Below are 19,933 nucleotides of genomic sequence, written 5' to 3'. Positions count from 1 at the left end.
CAGCTAAGAACACTCCTCTGAATGATCTCAGTGATCAGGCTGGGATATAAGGGCTCAGGTATCTTGGATAGGGATGCGGGTGGCGCTGTGGGTTAAGCCTAGGGCTTGCCGATCAGAAGGTCGATGGTTCGAATCCCCGCGACAGGGTGAGCTCCTGTTGTTTGGTCCCTGCTCCTGCCAACCTAGCAGTTCGAAAGCATATCAAAGTGCAAGTAGATAAATAGGTACCGCTCTGGCGGGAAGGTAAACGGCGTTTCCATGCGCTGCTCTGGTTCGCCAGAAGCGGCTTAGTCCTGCTGGCCACATGACCCGGAAGCTGTATGCCGGCTCCCTCAGCCAATCAAGCGAGATGAGCGCTGCAGCCCCAGAGTCGGTCACGACTCGACCTAATGGTCAGGGGTCCCTTTACCTTTACCTATCCTGGATCCAAGTTGCTCAGGGCTTTGGGGATATCAGGTGTAGGCGACACAGTTGCCAATGCACGATCGGGAGCCTGGTGACTGTGTTGACAAGAGAAACCAGGCTTTGGCAGCAGAACCAAAGCCTTCTGGCTCAGCTGTTTGAGGGAGATAAAAATCTGGCCCATGGAGCCAAGCTGAGTTCCTCACCCTTACTAGACAGGAACGCATGATCTTCATAAATGCATCCCACTCAAAATCAATTCTTTGGCCGTCCAGATTGTACAATTTAGACTGATAAGGAACAAAAAGCTATTTGGTAGAGAATGCCTATGGGTCCTGGCAGTCTCACACGCAAATGGAAATCTGAGCGAAGTTATGATAATAAAAAAAAGACAGCAAAATGTTTTATTAATGTCAAGTTCTCCAGACCTCAGCCTGGGTACAAAACTCAACACGAGAGCCACATCGACGTTGCAAACTTAAATTGGTTTTAAAGTCATTTAAATAGCATGGCTCCCCCCCCCCAAAAAAAGATGGCAGGCAGTTGTAGTTTTTGTGCAGGGGCTGAGAATGGTTGGTCGGATAGCAGAACTACAGTTCCCAGGATCCCTTGCAGCAGGAGGGCAGTGAGCCTCAACTGCAAAACCAATTTAATTCTGAAGCTGAGACGTACCCAAATCTGCCACATGCAAAGTGGGCCATCTCACCCATCTTCTCTCAGTTCAATTCAAGCCAGGGGCACATCAGGGAAATTCAGCTCCACCTAAGATGGAGAATCGCCCAGGCAGTTGGGAACCAGTGCAAAGGATTCAGAAAACCATCATGTAAACCCTAAGAAGGCATAGAAAAAGATGGCTCCCCGTGGCTGCAATTGAGGCGTCTTCTTCCCATTGTTAACCGGTTGCTGCCCTTGAGGATTACTCCAGGTTACAAGTTTGGAGCGAAGGCAAGTTTTCCCGGGACAGCCTTGCCACCAGTGCAAATAATAAGTCTTTTTCCATTAATAACAAAGAGACAGAGAGAGAATTCCATCCATTATGCTTAGCAGGTTCCTTTCCACAATGCTGTCAAAGGCCGGAAGTTCTCAGGAGGAACAGGGAGCTTCCCATTGCCGGAAAATCCGGAAGACCTTGCGGGATTTCACAGAGAGGTTCTGTAGAAGGAAGGAGAGACAAACTTAAGCATTCGCACGAACGCAGGCAAAAACGTGTAGTGTTATCTCTGGAGGCAGCAGTGTGATGCTGCAGCAGAAATGGACAGTGCAATTTCAGGCTGCATTACTAGTAGTTTCCACAGGTGGGATTTCCCTGAACAAACCCTGTCAGAAGAAGAAGAGGAAGAGTTTGGATTTGATACCCCGCCTTTCACTCCCCTTCAGGAGTCTCAAAGCGGCTAACATTCTCCTTTCCCTTCCTCCCCCACAACAAACACTCTGTGAGGTGAGTGGGGCTGAGAGACTTCAGAGAAGTGGGACTAGCCCAAGGTCACCCAGCAGCTGCATGTGGAGGAGTGGAGACTCGAACCCGGTTCACCAGATTACGAGTCCACCGCTCTTAACCACTACACCACACTGGCTCTCTGTCAGCAAAAGCCCTGGAGCAATGAGGCTTTCCCCTACCCCCCAAATTAGATCTTGGGTGTGTGTGTCAGGAGAACCCCCAGAATGGTGAGCAGGGGGCGTTTGGGGGGGAATCGTTCCATCTCGCATGCAGAAACTACAGCTCCCGGCAGTCCCAACCACCACAGCTGGGAGTTGTAGTCTGAAAACCAGGTTGGCGGAGGCTCTTGTAGACAACTTTGAATGGGTTCAGAAGATGGTAATAAAGATTGGCTGGGGTGTGGAGAACAACTCAAAGGAGGGAAGGATGTAGGAAAGGACTACAGTGGTACCTCGGGTTACATCCGCTTCAGGTTACAGACTCCGCTAACCCAGCAATAGTGCTTCAGGTTAAGAACTTTGCTTCAGGATGAGAACAGAAATTGTGCTCCAGTGGTGCGGTGGCAGCAGGAGGCCCCATTAGCTAAAGTGGTGCTTCAGGTTAAGAACAGTTTCAGGTTAAGTACGGACCTCCGGAACGAATTAAGTACTTAACCAGAGGTACCACTGTACAATAATTCATCAAATTTTAAAAACTTCCCTAAACAGGGTTGCCTTCAGGTGTCTTATAGAAGTCAGATACAGTGGTACCTTGGGTTACAGACGCTTCAGGTTACAGACACTTCAGGTTACAGACTCCGCTAACCCAGAAATAGTACCTCGGGTTAAGAACTTTGCTTCAGGATGAGAACAGAAATTGCGCAGTGGTGGGACGGCAGCAGAAGGCCCCATTAGCTAAAGTGGTGCTTCAGGTTAAGAACAGTTTCCGGTTAAGAACGGACCTCCAGAACGAATTAAGTACTTAACCCGAGGTACCACTGTACATTTTACCGGAAGGCTGAGGTGTGTTGGGGACGGATGGACACATGAAACCCTCTTCAAATCCCTGCAGAAAGAACAGGGCAAAGACTTTGTTCTCTGCCGCCCCACAGGGCAAAGGACCAGATCTCACGGGCTGAAGTTCCAGGAGGACAGATTCTGGGTGAACACCGAGAGAAACTCCTCAATAGTCAGAGCAGTTCCACAATGGAACCAGTCGCCTGGGTTTCTCAACGAGGTAGATACTGACCCCTCCTGAGGTTGATGGGGCTCTCCAGGGGTGGAAAAGGTTATGAGGTGCAGTGCATAAATTTAATTTGGAACGATGGGCATCAGAAATCAAAGGCATGGGCATGAAGCTCATTGGGTGGCCTTGGGCAGTCCCTGCCTCTCGACCTAACCTACCTCACAGGGTTGTTGTGGGGATAAATGAGGAGGGGGAGAACCATTCATGCCGCCTTGAGCTCCTTGGAGGGAAAGGCGGGATGTAAATGCCGCAATTAATTTAATAATAAAATTAATGTACAGAGTGCACTACCCAAACACATGAGGAACCTCTGTATGTAAGAAGCTGTTTTTAGAGAACGGTATTCCTTTTCCTCCTTTTTTTGCATTTTATGATTTCTAGTAATGATGGATAAATGCTGATCATATACAGTGGTACCTCTGGTTGCGAACAGGATCCGTTCCGGAGCCCCATTCGTAACATGAGCAGAACGCAACCTGCATCTGCGCGTCCGCGGGTTGCGATTTGCTGCTTCTGCGCATGCCATCTAGGCTTGTGCCCATCCCTGCCTCTTGTGTTAGAGAGTTCCACAGGCTAACCACACGCTGTGGGAAAAAGGGCTTTCCTTGTTCTGTACAACGCCTAGCACGCCACGGGCACTGGGAGACGGGTTCTCACCTCTGACTCCAAATCCACAGGCCGGTCAGACTGCCTAGAAGCCAGGAGGGCCTTCAAGGTGACCTGCCAGCCGAGCTCTTCCTTTCCCTCCTGTTGGGTCCCTCCAGAGCTCACAGGATCCTTCATGACATTGACCCACGGGCACCAGTCGCGGTGCTGGGAAATGGGGTCAAAGAAGCTCCGGATAGATGAATCCTGAGAGAGAGAGAGGAGTCGGGAATTTATTATTCTTTATATATACATTTTAATTAATTTTTTAACATATCAGTTCCAACAGTCATACAACATATCTTCACATCTTATACAATATTTTTTACTTCCGTCAACACCTCTGATGATTTTCCGTTCTTTATCAATCTGCATTTCTCAATTTCCTATTACAGTGGTACCTCGGGTTACATGCGCTTCAGGTTACATACGCTTCAGCTTACAGACTCCGCTAACTCAGAAATATTGCTTCAGGTTAAGAACTTTGCTTCAGGATGAGAACAGAAATCGTGCTCCGGCAGCGCGGCAGCAGCAGGAGGCCCCATTAGCTAAAGTGGTGCTTCAGGTTAAGAACAGTTTCAGGTTAAGTACAGACCTCCGGAACGAATTAAGTACTTAACCCGAGGTACCACTGTACATTTAACTATCCTTAACTAATAATTTTCCCCCGTAGTCTTTCTTGCAATATTTCGAATAGTCCACCTTACAAAACTTCTTGCAGTCCTACTAGCGTAATCTATTCATCGCAATTACTTTTCAAATAGCTCATATATTTGCTCCAGCCTTCTAAGAATCTCTGATCCCACAGGTTTCGAATCCTTCCTATTAATTTATCGAGAGGAGTCGGGAATTTCAATGGGAGGAAGACAAAAGAAAGCAGGTGTTCAAAGCCATGGCGGAGAAGAAAAACCCACATACAACTTTCTGACCGCTTTAGTTTTCGATATCCCGGCAAGAAGCAAAGCCTCTCAAGGACCAATGCGCTCCAGCCACCTTCTCTGAGGAATTTTGCCCGTCCTACACACTACATAAACGTGGCGCAATGGTTAGTGCATCAGGGTCCAGATCCTTGCTCAGCTTTGAAACGTCCTGGGTGACCTTGGGGGCCAGCAGGAGGCCCCATTAGCTAAAGTGGTGCTTCAGGTTAAGAACAGTTTCAGGTTAAGAACAGACCTCCAGAACGAATTAAGTACTTAACCCGAGGTACACTGTACTGCGTTTAAAACCAAAATCGCATTTGGGTAGAAACTGTTTCTCAGGCGGCTAGTCCTAGTCTTTATAACCCTGGACCTTCTTCCAGAAGGCAGAAGCTGAAAGAGATCATTTCCGGGGTGCATACTATCCTGCGCTATCTCTGCAGCTTTCTTATGGCACCTGACAGCATAGATTTGATCCAAGGTGGGAAGAGTGCACCGAAACGCAACGAAGAAAATAAACGAACAAGCAGTAAAACTCATAAATGTACACCGTGTACCTGGTATAAGACATAGGAACTCAGGCAGCCTGCTGTATACCGAGTCAGACCAACTAATCCTTCTAGCCCAGTAGTGTGACCACTGAATGAATGACAGCAGCTCTCCAGGGTTTCAGAGAGGGAGTCTCTCCAAGCCTTACCTGAGAAGCCATCGGGGATTGAATCTGGACCTTCTGCATGCAAAGCAGGTGTTCTGCGTACGAGCTGCATGGGGCCTTCCTCCAAAGACGCAGGCTTTTGGTGCTTAAATAAATAACGCGGCATGGATTCTGGCCTGCTTTGGTGTCCACCTTTTAGTGGGGTATAGGGACGCGGGTGGCACTGTGGGTTAAACCACAGAGCCTAGGACTTGCTGATCAGAAGGTCGGTGGTTCAAATCCCCGCGACGCAGTGAGCTCCCGTTGCTCGGTCCCTGCTCCTGCCAACCTAGCAGTTCGAAAGCACGTCAAAGTGCAAGTAGATAAATAGGTACCGCTCCGGCAGGAAGGTAAACGGTGTTTCCGTGCGCTGCTCTGGTTCGCCAGAAGCAGCTTAGTCATGCTGGCCACACGACCCGGAAGCTGTACGCCGGCTCCCTCGGCCAGCAAAGCGAGATGAGCGCTACAACCCCAGAGTCGGCCACGATTGGACCTAATGGTCAGGGGTCCCTTTACCTTTTTAGTGGGGCAAGATTCATCCCTTTGATTTTTGCTGACAGATGAACATTTTTTTTAAAATCCGTATGCGTTCTTGTGCATTACGGATTTTAAATGCTGGGTAAGTTGTTCTGCGTTTCAGTGTTTTGCAAGCAGCGTTGAAGCATTTTCAAAAAAGCGATGGACAAATCTTAATTAGCAACAATAAGAAGAAGAAATGGTGGACTTTCTGCCCTGGAACCCAGGTCCTAGAAGTCAGGTTAGCTGTGATTCCTGCATTGCAGGGGGGTTGGACAAGATGACCTTTGGAGGTCCCTTCAATTCTAAAATTCTAAGTCATGGGTAGGTAAACTAAGGCCCGGGGGCCGGATCCGGCCCAATCGCCCTCTAAATCTGTCCCACGGACGGTCCGGTAAGCAGCATGTTTTTACATGAGTAGAATGTGTCCTTTTATTTAAAATGCATCTCTGGGTTATTTGTGGGGCATAGGAATTCGTTCATCCCCCCCCCTCCAAAATATACAGTGGTATCTCAGGTTAAGAACTTAATTCGTTCTGGAGGTCCGTTCTTAACCTGAAACTGTTCTTAACCTGAAGCACCACGTTAGCTAATGGGGCCTCCTGCTGCTGCAGCACCGCCAGAGCACAATTTCTGTTCTCATCCTGAAGCAAAGTTCTTAACCTGAGGTACTATTTCTGGGTTAGCAGAGTCTGTAACCTGAAGCGTCTGTAACCTGAAGCGTCTGTAACCCGACGTACCACTGTAGTCCGGCCCCCCACAAGGTCTGAGGGACAGTGGAGCGGCTCCCTGCTGAAAAAGTTTGCTGACCCCTGTTCTAGTTTATGTTTTCTCCTTCCTGAAATCTCCTGTCTCTTGAAGGGTTGGCTTATTCTTCCTCCTCCTCCTCCATTCCCCCTGCCAAGCACTCACCGAGCTGCTGGTGGAGCACAGTCGTGCCCGCTTGGTCCTCTGGTGAGGGCTGCAGGAGACCTCTGCCCCCAGGCTGCCATCGCTTTGCCCCATGCTGCGGGTGACGGGACGGCTGCGGGTGGTGGGGCTCGCTGCTTCCGCCTCGGCTCGTTCGCTGGAGCTGTCCGAGCTGCGCATGCGGCTGATCACGGGGGACGGGCTCTTCTCGTGCTGCGCAAGGGAAGGAGGGATTAGCTGGGTGTGCCCTCCCCCTGCGTTAAAGCAAGGAGTGGGACTCAGAAGGGGTCCCAGAGGGGCAGGAACTATTCTCCCTCCATCCCACTCTTAAACAGAGGCAGAGAGTGACAGAGAGAGAGATGAAGACAGAGACAATGAAGACAGAGATGAAGACAGAGACAACGAAGACAGAGACAACAGACGAAGACCAAGTTAAAAAAAGACAAAGGGTCAGTAGATTTGCAGTAAGGGAAATGAAAAGATGAGAGCAGTAGAAATAAGACCATACTGGCAGAATATGCCCACCTTGCCTAATTTATACGGATCACAGATTTCCTTTCTGGATTACTTTAGCATGCAGCATTCTTTTGTTAAATGTAGCGGACTCTCCTTCATTTATTTAAACAGAAGCCAGATGGCCACCTGTTAGGAATTTTTCAGCTGTGCTTCCTGCGTGGCAGCGGGTTCAACTGGACAACACTTGTACAGTGGTACCTTGGTTTGTGTACGTCTTGGTTTGCATTCGTTTTGGATTACAAACACGTCAAACCCAGAAGTGCGTGTCCCAGTTTGCAAGCTTTTTTTGGATTACAACCCTTTTTTGGGGGGGTTACGAACAAAAATATTTTTTTTTGGAGGCCCCATTGGCGTAAGCGCGCCTTGGGTTACAATCTGTTTTGGTTTACAAACGGACCTCCGGAACGGATTATGGTTGTAAACCAAGGTACCACTGTAGTCCCTTCCAACTCTACAATAGGGTAAACACACCCTTATGATACGATAATCAATACGATATCTTTATTGTCATTATCCCATATAGAACAACGAAATTGAAAAAATCTACATCAGACTTTCGAAACCCAACAAGCCTGCTGTCCCAGCTATCCCAGCCTGGTTAGCCCCCTAAAAACTCTAATACACCATAATTAATACAATATACTCCCATAGAAACTACCTTACACTGCGTTTAAAACCAAAATCACATTTGAATAGAAACTGTTTCTCAGGCGGCTAGTCCTAGTCTTTATAACCCTGGACCTTCTTCTAGACGGCAGAAGCTGAAAGAGATCATTTCCGGGGTGCGCACTATCTTGTGCTATCTCTGCAGCTTTCTTATGGCATCTTAGGTAAAGGTAAAGGGACCCCTGACCATTAGGTCAAGTCGTGACCAACTCTGCGGTCGCGGCACTCATCTTGGTTTATTGGTCGAGGGAGCCGGCGTACAGCTTCCGGGTCATGTGGCCAGCAGGACTAAGCCACTTCTGGCGAACTACAGCAGCACACGGAAACGCCGTTTACCTTCCCGCCGGAGCGGTACCTATTTATCTACTTGCACTTTGATGTGCTTTCGAACTGCTAGGTTGGCAGGAGCAGGGACCGAGCAATGGGAGCTCACCCCGTCGCGGGGATTCGAACCGCCGACCTTCTGATTGGCAAGACCTAGGCTCTGTGGTTTAACCCACAGCGCCACCCGCGTCCCTTATTACACTCTAAAAGTCTCAGGAGGAGATCCAGAAAATCTAAACAGAGCCCAAGAATGCAAATAAAGATTTTTGCTGGTGGTACAAATGCAGGGCAGGGATTCAAAAGAGGAGTCCCTGCCCCGATGTGAAGGGAAGCCCCTTTCAGCTTAGACCTGTAACTTGGCCCCCCACAAGACTGACCTGCTCAGAGCCCAGAGGGAAGCTCGTGTCCCGGCTACGGGTCATCATCCGGCGTGGGGACGTGGGCACCGTGGGGACTCTGTCCGTGCGCCCGTCCGAAAAAGGGAGAGGAGTGCTGGTGAGTATGGAGGGAGGCTCCATCTCAGGGATGGTCGACTCGATCTGGTGGAAACCCCATAGGCCCACCTTCCTCATGCAGCGACAGCAGGTGATCAAGGGGAGATGGACGGATCCAGAGGAAGGGCTGAGGGAAGACGCAAAAATTAAAATCAGGGGATAAAGGAAATGCGATCCGTACCAATACATCAACCTAGCCCTATCTGCAAAGCCCTGGGGTTTCCAAGCTCCTCCAGGCTCACCTTTCCCAAGCTAGTGCCCTCCAGATGTTTGGGACCCCCAGCAACATCTGGAGAGCCACAGCTTTCCCGTCCCTGCGACAGATGGTGATGACAAGGGCAGCTGCGGGACAACTTGCCCAGTACAGAAGGAGCAGGGGAGACGGGACTGGAACGTGGGAATGTCTGAATGTGCCTGACATCTTTCAAAAAAAATTCAGAGAACGGAGACTATTCAAAGAATATATAAGGTTATATTATAATAATGATGCTATCCTAGCAGAACTGAATGATACTTGTATATAATAAACAAACGGAATAAATATGCTAGATGAATATACAGGAAAAGTTATAAAACAAACTGCGCGATAAAATTAAGACAAGAGAAAAAGTACGACGAGATCTATTGGAAGTTTCTTTCAGAAGACTTTACAGTGGTACCTTGGGTTACATACACTTCAGGTTACAGACTCCGCTAACCCAGAAACAGTACCTCCGGTTAAGAACTTTGCTTCAGGATGAGAACAGAAATTGTGCTCTGGCGGTGCAGCAGCAGCAGGAGGCCCCATTAGCTAAAGTGGTGCTTCAGGTTAAGAACAGTTTCAGGTTAAGAACAGACCTCCAGAGCAAATTAAGTACTTAACCCGAGGTACCACTGTATTAAAAAAGACAGGATGTTATAACCAATTCATTTCTTATTGTTAACTCTTTTTTGCTTTTTATTTTTATTTCTTTTATCTTCTCTCTATTATATTTTTGTGTTTAATTTTGGTGTAACTATTTGTAATATATATGCAAGATGATATTTTAAGTTAATAAAGATGAATTTAAAAAAACCAAAGACATCTTTCGATTGGGTATGTTTAGCCTGCAGAAGAGAAGACTCCGAGATGGTGTGATAGCCATCTTCATATATCTGAAGGGCTGTCCCGTGAAAGGTGGAGCAAGCTTGTTTTCCGCTGAATTCAAATTACAAGACAGTAGATTCCGACTAAACACCAGGGAGAACCTTCTGGTGGTAAGAGCTGTTTTGACAGTGGAATGTCACTTCATTGGAGGTTTTTAAACACAGGTTAGGCATTTCTTACTATTACTATTTACTATTATTTTTACTTTTTTATAGTATAGTAAAAGCTATAGTTTTCCCAGTAGTGATGTATGGAAGTGAAAGCTGAACCATAAAGAAGGCTGATCGCCAGAGAAGTGATGCTTTTGAATTATGGTGCTGGAGGAGACTCTTGAGAGTCCCATGGACTGCAAGAAGATCAAACCTCTCCATTTTTAAGGAATTCAGCCCTGAGTGCTCACTGGAGTGCTCACTGGAAGGACAGATCCTGAAGCTGAGGCTCCAAGACTTTGGCCACCTCATGAGAAGAGAAGACTCCCTGGAAAAGACCCTGATGTTGGGGAAGATGGAAGGCACAAGGAGAAGGGGACGACAGAGGACGAGATGGTTGGACAGTGTTCTCGAAGCTACCAGCATGAGTTTGACCAAAGTGCGGGAGGCAGTGGAAGACAGGAGTGCCTGGCGTGCTCTGGTCCAGGGGGTCACGAAGAGTCGGACACAACTAAACGACTAAACAACATCAACAACAGGCATTTCTTTAGCTGTGCTTCCTGCACTGCAGGCGGTCGGTTTAGCTGACTCTCTCGGTCCCCTTCCAATTCTACAATTCCATGATTCCAGTTGCCTACATACCTACTAGTCCATCCACAGAGAGCCAAGATGCAGGCAGGGACATGGATCTGAAGGTCTGAGGCACGTTTGACTGGCGTCTTCTCACTGTCTGTTTTGCAGTCAGCTTCCTCCTCGATCAGCTGCAGGACGTGGCTGATCTTCTCTTCTGTCAAGCCCTGGGAAGCCAAACGAACCATGTCAACACACTCCCTGCAGGCAGATGCCTGCCTTCTCCATTTGGTTACCTAGAAAACTTGGGATTCTGTACCTGAAAAGCTCCCATTCTTCCCTGAGGCGTTCCCAAAGTAAAGGAAGGATTGAACTCTGATTAATAAGAATACACACAGAGGCTTGAACCAGCAAAACTCTGGGAAGTGTGCGTATAATAATCTCTGCCTGTGTGTCCCTCCAGCCCCTGGCCAAGGTCGTTTTATTCACAAAAGAACTTTTTACATAGTGTTCATAAGAACCAATCAGATTTCTTCTGAACATTTCCACAAACCCCACGTGGGGAAAAGTTAAACTACCAAAACTAATTAAGCACACATATTTCTGGGGTAAACAAAGAACAGAACTACAAAGGAGAGCATTTGGCAACCCCGGAGGTGATAAACAAGTAATATACATGATAAGAAGGATGGCTAGGAGGACAGCGATCTATCACCTTCATGTGAGATCTGTTTCCTGGCCCTAAGATTAACATCCTGGGATTAACATATCAGAAAGGCTACTTCAAAGAAACTTGCCCACTATCTTTATGGCCCAGGATGCCTGCCTGGCTAAGCAACTGACAGTGTACGTGACTGGTGAAGAAAGAGAAATGGAACAGGGATGCAGAGGTGTAGATTGATCAAGAATCATATCAAAATAGTTTAAACCCAGTCAACGCAATGCTTTTATTGCTGACACAGATGGCTTACTCTATATTTGTTTTAATTCCTCATAGCAATCCCACCTGATCACTACACTTCCCAAAGTAAACTGGGGAGCAGAGATCTCTCCAGTTTCATGTAGGAGCTCCGGAAAGGAAGAAAGAGAAAATGCCAACAGACATTCATGGAAAAGAGGTTGGGTCAGAGAGACTTCACTCTCCCTTAGTCCCCAGTGGCAGCCTCTCTCCCCCCAGGTGGAAAATCCAAGGCTGGGAGAGCAAAGAGTTGGACCTGGTAGAAGGCAGCTTTCAATGTTCCATGAGATTTTGAGACCTTGGGTGGCACCCGACAAGCGCCCAAATGCAAAGTTTTCCATTCGGACATGGAACTCGCCTGCAACTTGCACTCTTCCCAAATCTGCTACAGAGGGTTAGACGACCCCCCAGATTTAGTAGGTGTGCAAGTTTCATTGCATAGGTGGAAATCCTTGCACAAATGGAATGTGTTCCTTTGCGCTACGTTGGATATAACCCCTTCAGCCTAGGGATGGGGAAGTAGCAGCCCTGCAGTTCCGCCTCTCTGCTTTCAAGTAAGTGAAGGGAAATATAAGCCATGAAGGTTTCATTGCAAGCAATTACAACAGGATCCAGAAAACAACAGCAACAAATCAATGTGGGGATCTCTGATAATCTAAGCTCACCCTCCATCTCTTTGGGAGGGACGAGGAATTGAGAACTTGGGTTCCCTCCATCAGGACTCGCTCCCAGAGCCCTGCTTGGCCCCAGCTGACTTGGCAATCACAGGAAGCCCCATTTGCCTTTGGCTCCCAGTACGTTTCCGAGCACAATTCAAACTGTTGGTGCTGACCTTGAAAGCCCTAAACGGCCTCGGTCCTGTATACCTGAAGGAGCGTCTCCACCCCCATCGTTCTGCCCAGACACTGAGGTTCAACTCCAAGGGCCTTCTGGCAGTTCTCTCCCTGCGAGAAGCCAAGCTACAGGGAACCAGGCAGAGGGCCTTCTCGGTGGTGGCGCCCGCCCTGTGGAACGCCCTCCCACCAGATGTCAAAGAGAAGAACAACAACCAGACTTCTAGAAGACATCTGAAGGCAGCCCTGTTCAGGGAAGCTTTTAATGTTTAATAGGTTTTTGTATTTTAATATTCTGTTGGAAGCCGCCCAAAGTGGCTGGGGAAACCCAGCCAGATGGGTGGGATATAAATATATTATTATTATTATTATTATTATTATTATTATTATTATTATTCCCAAACATGCTGCCTCCCAGATGTTGCAGACCACCAACTCCCAACAGCCCCGTACAGCATCACCAATGAACGTGTGCCAGCAGGACAGTGGCGGACCTTGGTGCCTCAAATTTCAGTGGCGCCCTGTGCGATGGCAAAATCTGGTGCCCCCTCACCAAACGAGTTACGCTCCCCTATAGACATCACCTTGCCAACAAAGGTCCATATAGTTCAAGCTATGGTTTTCCCAGTAGTGATGTATGGAAGTGAGAGCTGGACCATAAAGAAGGCTGATCACCGAAGAATGGATGCTTTTGAATTCTGGTGCTGGAGGAGACTCTTGAGAGTCCCATGGACTGCAAGAAGATCAAACCGATCCATTCTGAAGGAAATCAGCCCTGAGTGCTCACTGGAAGGACAGATCGTGAAGCTGAGACTCCAAGACTTTGGCCACCTCATGAGAAGAGAAGACTCCCTGGAAAAGACCCTGATGTTGGGAAAGATGGAGGGCACAAGGAGAAGGGGACAACAGAGGACGAGATGGTGGGACAGTGTTCTCGAAGCTACCAGCATGAGTTTGACCAAACTGCGGGAGGCAGTGGAAGAGGCGGACACGACTAAACAACAACAACAACAATATCTGCCTTTGATCAGGGCACATGGCGCTTCCTCAGAAGACAAGTTTTTTACATGTAGAAGGAAGAGGTGCTGGGGCTCAAGCCAAACCACAAGTCCTCTTTCTGCCTTGCCTCTAATCCAAACACCATGGCTTATTTAGTTACTTGGTGGAAAGGGAAAGGCACCTTCAGACGCTCAGTGAGATTTTAATATTGCTATTCATGCTTCCTGGACTGAGCTCAGACATTCAAGGCATGGTTGCGTCTTGGTTCCTTTCTAAAACCCCGTCTGAGGGTTGCAAGCTTGAATTTTGTTAGATCACCTCCAGCTGGTGAGTTACAGGTCAAGTATCCCTAATTTGAACATTCAGATTGATGCTTAAGTCCTTTACCCTATGGACTCTCCCCTCTGCTTGGCTCACTACCCCCGGCAGGGTCGCAGGCCGCTTGAGAACTCCTACCATGCTTTTGAGATCTTCTGATTTCAGAGTAGGCAGCTGAAGTTCTGACTGGCAGAGGCTCTGAAAGCGCTCCAGGAAGTCGCTGAAAAGGGCACGGGGCTCGTCAACCAGCAAGACAGAAAAGCGATCTAATCAAAAGGCGGAAGAAATAGCAGTCTTAAGAACAGTTGGCCAACAAACAGTGGGGCAGGCAGAGCAGTCAACAAAAATGCTTGACTCCTTTTCCCCACCATCAGCAAAACGTCTCACTGCTTACCTGGGCAGGGGCTGTCAGGCCAGAAGCAGAACTTCTCGTGAGCCGCTGACAAAGCCTTCCTCAGCTCCACGCACCTCTCTTTGTCTGGAAAGCAAACAGACCTCCTGAATGCCAGGTCTCCCCAGGAAAGGAGCCACCTTGAAAAATCCTTTAAAACTGGTTAAGTGACAAAGAAACCATGCCCATTCAATAGCTGTCCTGAGCCTGGCACCTCCCCAGCTGTTTCAGACGACAGCTCACATCAGGCAAATTCAGTGTTTTGTTCAAATGCTTTTTATACTGATAACCTGCTCTTACATGGGACTGTCTCTGAGGGGTTGACCAAGTCCATACTCACTCAGTGCCATCACTGCCACAACAGCAGGTGCTTCTAGACTAACCCCTTCCCTCCCCCTCCCCTTTTATGAAGATCACCCGCTCTGGGATCCCACAGCTAATTCTCCCCTGGTCTCCTCGCTGGCCCAAATAGGACTAACTTAGCCAGCTAGCCCTGGTGATCATCTAATGTTTATTGGATGGATTTCCCCCCTAAATTGATTTTTGAATTCTGAATTTATTGTTATTCACGTTTTATACTGTATTTTTGCTGTTTTTTGTTGCATCAATTCAGTGTTTTAAATTTGTTGTTAACCGCCCTGAGCCCTGTTTTCTGAACCGGGAAGGACGGGGTATAAATAAAAAATTATTATTATTATTAATCGCTAGGGACACACAGGAACTGGTGCAAGGTGGTGGCTAAGAGACTGAGCGGTGAACTGGGAGTCCCCCAATTCAAATCTTGGCCACATCATGAATTCACTAGGGACTCCAGCTATCACCTAGCTGAAGCCATTCCAACAGGGCAGAGCAGTATGAGAGGTGCAGGGGTTAAAAAAATGCTATAAATCACAGACTGGGAACCTTTGGCCTTCCAGATGTTGTTGCACTGTAGCTCCAATAATCTCTGATCATTGACCATGCTGATCATGCTGTTTAAGACTGATGGGAGTTCTTAAACATAAGAAGAGCACGCTGGATCAGGTTGATGGCCCATGTAATCCAGCATCATGTAATAATAATAATAATAATTTATGATTTATACCCCTCCCATCTGGCTGGGCTTCCCCAGTCACCCTGGGCGGCTTCCAAAAAAATATTAAAATACTGTAATACATCAAACATTAAAAGCTTCCCTAAACAGGGCTGCCTTCAGATGTCTTCTCAAAGTCTGGTAGTTGTTGTTCTCTTTGACATATGGTGGGAGGGTGTTCCACAGGGCGGGTGCCACTACCGAGAGGGCCCTCTGTCTGGTTCCCTGCAACCTCACTTCTCGCAGGGAGGGAACCGCCAGAAGGTCCTCGGTGCTGGACCTCAGTGTCCGGGTAGAACGATGGGGGTGGAGACGCTCCTTCAGATATACTGGATGTTCTAAGAGCAGCCAACGAGATGCTGGTAGGACTTTTTTCATCCGGTTTCCAGCAACTGGTATTAAGAAGCATTCCAGTCTCTCTTCATGGAAGCAATGTGTGCCCCTCCCCCAAATTCATTTCCTAATGATCTCTAGCATTGAATTTGCCTTTTCCCCCACAGCTGTCCACATTCCACACTTGCCCAAGAAAATCACAGAATTGTGCAAATTATTACATAGGGTTGCCTTTGGATTTTAACAGACTGTGCCCTGTCAGGATTTGAGGCTCTGCGGCACTTACACTTGCTGAAGTCGAAAGCCAGCTGTAGACTGGCACAGAGGTAGGCCTGGCAGCTGGCACACTTCAACATATCACACTCGATATTGGTCCATCCATACTTGGCGCAAATCAGAGGCGACAACTCGTGGGGTTTGCCTGCCCACTTGAGAGAGTGCTTGCATTAAGGAGCTCAACTTCTTATGCTTAGGATAAAGGTTTTCTCTTCCGGGGGCCTACCATGGAATTTAAAACTTTGTCCAACTTTCCCAGCTGTCTAAAGCACCTCCAGGTCCTTTTCCTTCTGTGATGGAACCCCTATTTGGGGACTTCCCTGGCTTTTCTGGCCCACTAAGGACCAGTCTGGATAGTTGGCCTTGGTGAAGATTTGACGTTTTCTCCCAGCAAAGAGTTTTTGATCTGGGCTTCCACTGAAATGAGGCTGCATTTTAAGTAGTATTTTAATCTTGTTTTTAAGTTGTATTTTAATCAATTGTTTTTATACCTGATGCCCTGAGCCCGGTCTTAGCCGGGGATAAATAAAATAAAATAAATAAAATTGTCTGCAAGTCAGAAGAACCAATCTACATAAGCTATTTTTTTCAGGTGGGACTGATCAAAGTTCCATCTAAGAGTATGAAATCCCAGCACTTCCCCGTTAGAAGTATGTTTTCCAGCCCCGGCTCTGCCTTTCTGTGCCCAATTCTCATCCTACTGCTGAACGGCCTTCTTATTTAGACCTTCACTCGCCTAACCTACAGAACATGCCCAATTTTGACTTGTTATGAATCCCCACTATTTGGCAGTTTCCAAATTACAAAATGGGGAAATTCCCAGTGGCTGATATTGCTCTTGACTGCTGGGGAGTTGCTCGATATAGTTGTCTCAGAAACAAGGGGAAAAGGATATGGTAAATGTTTCCACTCTGCTGAAGTAGGCTTCTTTACTGGTGGCCTCAAAAGGCAGCTCGTCGATCTGGGGAGATCCATTTGCTACTTCAGTGAAAGCAGATGAATCCTTTCTGAAATGTAGGGAAGAGGTAAGAAAGTAAGACAATTTTCTGTTCAGGGTGGCAGCAAGAACCGATTTCACTCCTGTCTTTCATCAGCACAAATATGTCTCCACCCAGACCAAAATAAAGCTTCTACAATTGAACAGTTGAAGACCAGCAATCTTGGCCCACTGAACCAATATACAGCGGTACCTTGGTTTACAACCATAATCCGTTCCGGAGGTCCGTTTGTAAACCAAAACAGATTGTAACCCAAGGCGCACTTTAGCCAATGGGGCCTCCAAAAAAATTTGTTCGTAATCTCCCCCCCCCCCCAAAAAGGGTTGTAATCCAAAAAAAATTGCAAACCGGGACACACACTTCTGGGTTTGACGTGTTTGTAATCCAAAATGTACGCAAACCAAGGTAGCACTGTACAGTGGTGCCTCGCAAGACGAAATTAATTCGTTCCGCAAGTTTTTTCTTCTTGCGAGTTTTTCGTCTTGCGAAGCACGGTTTCCCATAGGAATGCATTGAAAATCAATTAATGCGTTCCTATGGAGACCGCTTGCCAGGCTGACGGTGCGGAGAAGGGCTTTTCTCCCCACCGCAAGCCTTCAGGACAGGTCCGGGAACAGAGGGGAAGGCGTGCAGCGCTTCTCCTCTGTTCCCGGGGCTGGCGGTGGGAGGAGGGTTTTTCCTCCCCACCGCCAACATTCAGAACAGCATTCTGAATGTTGGCGGTGGGAAGGAAAACCCTCCTCCCACCGCAAGTCTTCAGGACAGCCATCCGAAGGCTGGCGCGGGGAGGAGGTCTCTCCGCCCCACCGCCAGCCTTCGGAGGAGGTCTGAGGACAGTGGGGAAGACGCGCTGCGCTTCCCCGCTGTCCTGGAGATTTCCCTATGGGCTTTCGTCTTGCGAAGGAAGCCCATAGGGAAATTCGTCTTGCGAAGCGCATTGAAAAACGGAAAACCCTTTCATCTAGCGGGTTTTTCGTCTTGCGAGGCGTTCGTCTTGCGGGGCACCACTGTACCTCAATGACAGTGCAAAGCACAGGATCAAATGTGTTAAAACCATTCAATCTTCACAGTCAGTACTCAGAATAGCTTTCAATTTCCATACAAACATACCAAATGGCACACGATTAACATGCTCATGCACTGGGTTCTTTTTTAAAAAATAAAAAATTATTCCCATTTATTTCCTCACACTTATGACAATAGTGTATATTAGCATGAGCCCAAGTCGGAAGCAGTTGGGAACTGAGGTAAGGTAGCACTGTAGCAGCTTGTAACACTGCTTTTTACAGACAGCTGCTGCTTTGGTGGCAACTGCTGGAACAAGCATCCACACCAGCACACCTGGCCTAGAAGGGAATGCTGCCCTCAGGCTGCAAAAGGTTCCCCACCCCTGATACAAACTAAAGCATTATCACCCACATGTTAAGTCCACAGCTGTCCTGGGAGCAGAAAACAGGGGACACCTGCCCTGCTTTGGGGGCATCCCCTAGGCTGGCAGCTGGAAACAGAATAATGCCCAGGATGTCCCTGTTTTCCCTTTGATCAAGCGGGGCAGTTCTTCCCAGTGAAGTCCAGCGCAGAGGGCCTTCTGGCGGTTCCCTCCCTGCGAGAAGCCAAGTTACAGGGAACCAGGCAGAGAGCCTTCTCAGTGGTGGCACCCGCCCTGTGGAACGCCCTCCCACCAGATGTCAAAGAGAAGAGCTACCAGACTTTTAGAAGACATCTGAAGCATAGCTGTCAACTTTCAGATTTGAAAATAAGGGATCAGCAGCCTCACCTGTCCTGGGGACAGTCTACGGGATATCTAACAGTCCAGGATAGCAGCGGGAAACGGCGCATGAATAAGGGAATTTCCCGCAAAAAAAAAAAGGGAAGGTTGACAGCTATGATCTGAAGGCAGCCTTGTTTAGGGAAGCTTTTAATGTTTAATAGGTTATTGTAGTTTAATACAGTGGTACCTCAGGTTAAGTACTTAATTCGTTCCGGAGGTCTGTTCTTAACCTGAAACTGTTCTTAACCTGAAGCACCACTTTAGCTAATGGGGCCTCCCGCTGCCGCCGCAGCACGATTTCTGTTCTCATCCTGAAGCAAAGTTCTTAACCTGAAGCACTATTTCTGGGTTAGCGGAGTCTGTAACCTGAAGCGTCTGTAACTCGAGGTACCACTGTATTCTGTTGGAAGCCGCCCAGAGTGGCTGGGGAAGCCCAGCCAGATGGGCAGGGTATAAATAATAAATTACTATAATATTATTATTCCCACAGTACGATTCATCTTTAACCCCGCCTGACAGAATTGTTGCAAGGATAAAAATGGGAAGGAAGAAGGAAAGAACCATGGAGGAAAGGGGGCAGGATTTATAAATGCACTGAACAAATCCAGGTTTCTATATCCTGTGTAATCCCAAACCCCTTCCTTCTCCTCAGTCCTGGGATCCTGCTTGCCCGTCTGGCCTGAAGCAGCACCGAGGGGAAGGCGAGGTTCTCCGGCACCAAAACCGCCTCGGACGCCGCGCAGGCCGTTTCTAGGTGCGGATGGGGCGGTCGGGCTTCGGCGTCGGCTGCTCCTCTCCCCTCCCCGCCTCCCCGCTCACCCTTCCGGGCTGCTCTCCTCCGGGGCGATCCCCTCATCGATCAGCTCCCGTATCTTCTGCGGCGTGATGGCCGGCGACTTCGTCTTGCCCCCCGAATCGCCATCCTCCTTCTCCGGGGCAGCAGCAGCAGCTGCCGTAGCGCTGGGCGCCGCCATCTTGGTCCCTCGGTATAAACCTTCCGCCGCGCCTCCTCACCAAAGCAACGTTGGTTCCGGGGAAATTCGGTTCCGCGCCCATCGCTACCCGCAAGGCTGATCTCTCTCTCTCTCTCTCTCTCTCTTTATGCTTTTCAGGTTTATACATTTCACTGATTTTACAGTCATTTTAACGTTTCAACAATTCGAACTTCCTTCCCCTTCTTTTCTGCGGTTCCCCAAATTTGTTTTTAATATCTTCTGCATATTCAAATGAACTTAGCTTGCTCATTTATTCGTCTACTTTAAATCTATACTCTTATAAAACTGCAGGTTATTACAATAATCCTGGTAATGTTTTTATCTGTTTACAATGACTCAATAAACCATTTCCATCCTTTTATAAAAAGTTTGTTATCTTGATTTCTCATTCTTCCAGTA

General features: G+C 48.0%; 1 protein-coding gene across 1 annotated transcript; it reads right to left on the bottom strand.

Moving 5' to 3' along the window:
* Positions 1-792: 792 nt before the first annotated feature.
* ZC3HC1 (zinc finger C3HC-type containing 1) lies at positions 793-19,546 on the bottom strand. Its single transcript, XM_083572965.1, has 10 exons — positions 19,359-19,546; positions 16,666-16,777; positions 15,781-15,931; positions 14,093-14,176; positions 13,837-13,964; positions 10,663-10,817; positions 8,629-8,872; positions 6,749-6,958; positions 3,722-3,916; positions 793-1,554 (listed from the first exon to the last, which is right to left on the bottom strand). Exons 1-10 carry the CDS (start codon positions 19,511-19,513, stop codon positions 1,486-1,488), a joined length of 1,503 nt encoding a protein of 500 aa, XP_083429091.1. The 5' UTR covers positions 19,514-19,546; the 3' UTR covers positions 793-1,485.
* Between the last annotated feature and the right edge of the window lie 387 nt (positions 19,547-19,933).

Source organism: Podarcis filfolensis, assembly GCF_964270895.1.
Source record: "Podarcis filfolensis genome assembly, chromosome: 10".
NCBI lineage: Eukaryota > Metazoa > Chordata > Lepidosauria > Squamata > Lacertidae > Podarcis > Podarcis filfolensis.
The sequence above is the reverse complement of the archived record's forward strand: the minus strand, read 5'-3'. Positions and strand labels throughout refer to the sequence as shown.

Bases quoted from the DNA above. Each gene is read 5' to 3' on its own strand.
- ZC3HC1 (XM_083572965.1), bottom strand. From the start codon at position 19,513: ATGGCGGCGCCCAGCGCTACGGCAGCTGCTGCTGCTGCCCCGGAGAAG. The intron at 14,177-15,780 runs GTAAGTGCCGCA...TTTGCTTTCCAG, and splicing joins GGCTTTCGACTTCAGCAAGT to ACAAAGAGAGGTGCGTGGAG. The intron at 6,959-8,628 runs GTCAGTCTTGTG...TCCCTTGCGCAG, and splicing joins TCCCTCTGGGCTCTGAGCAG to CACGAGAAGAGCCCGTCCCC.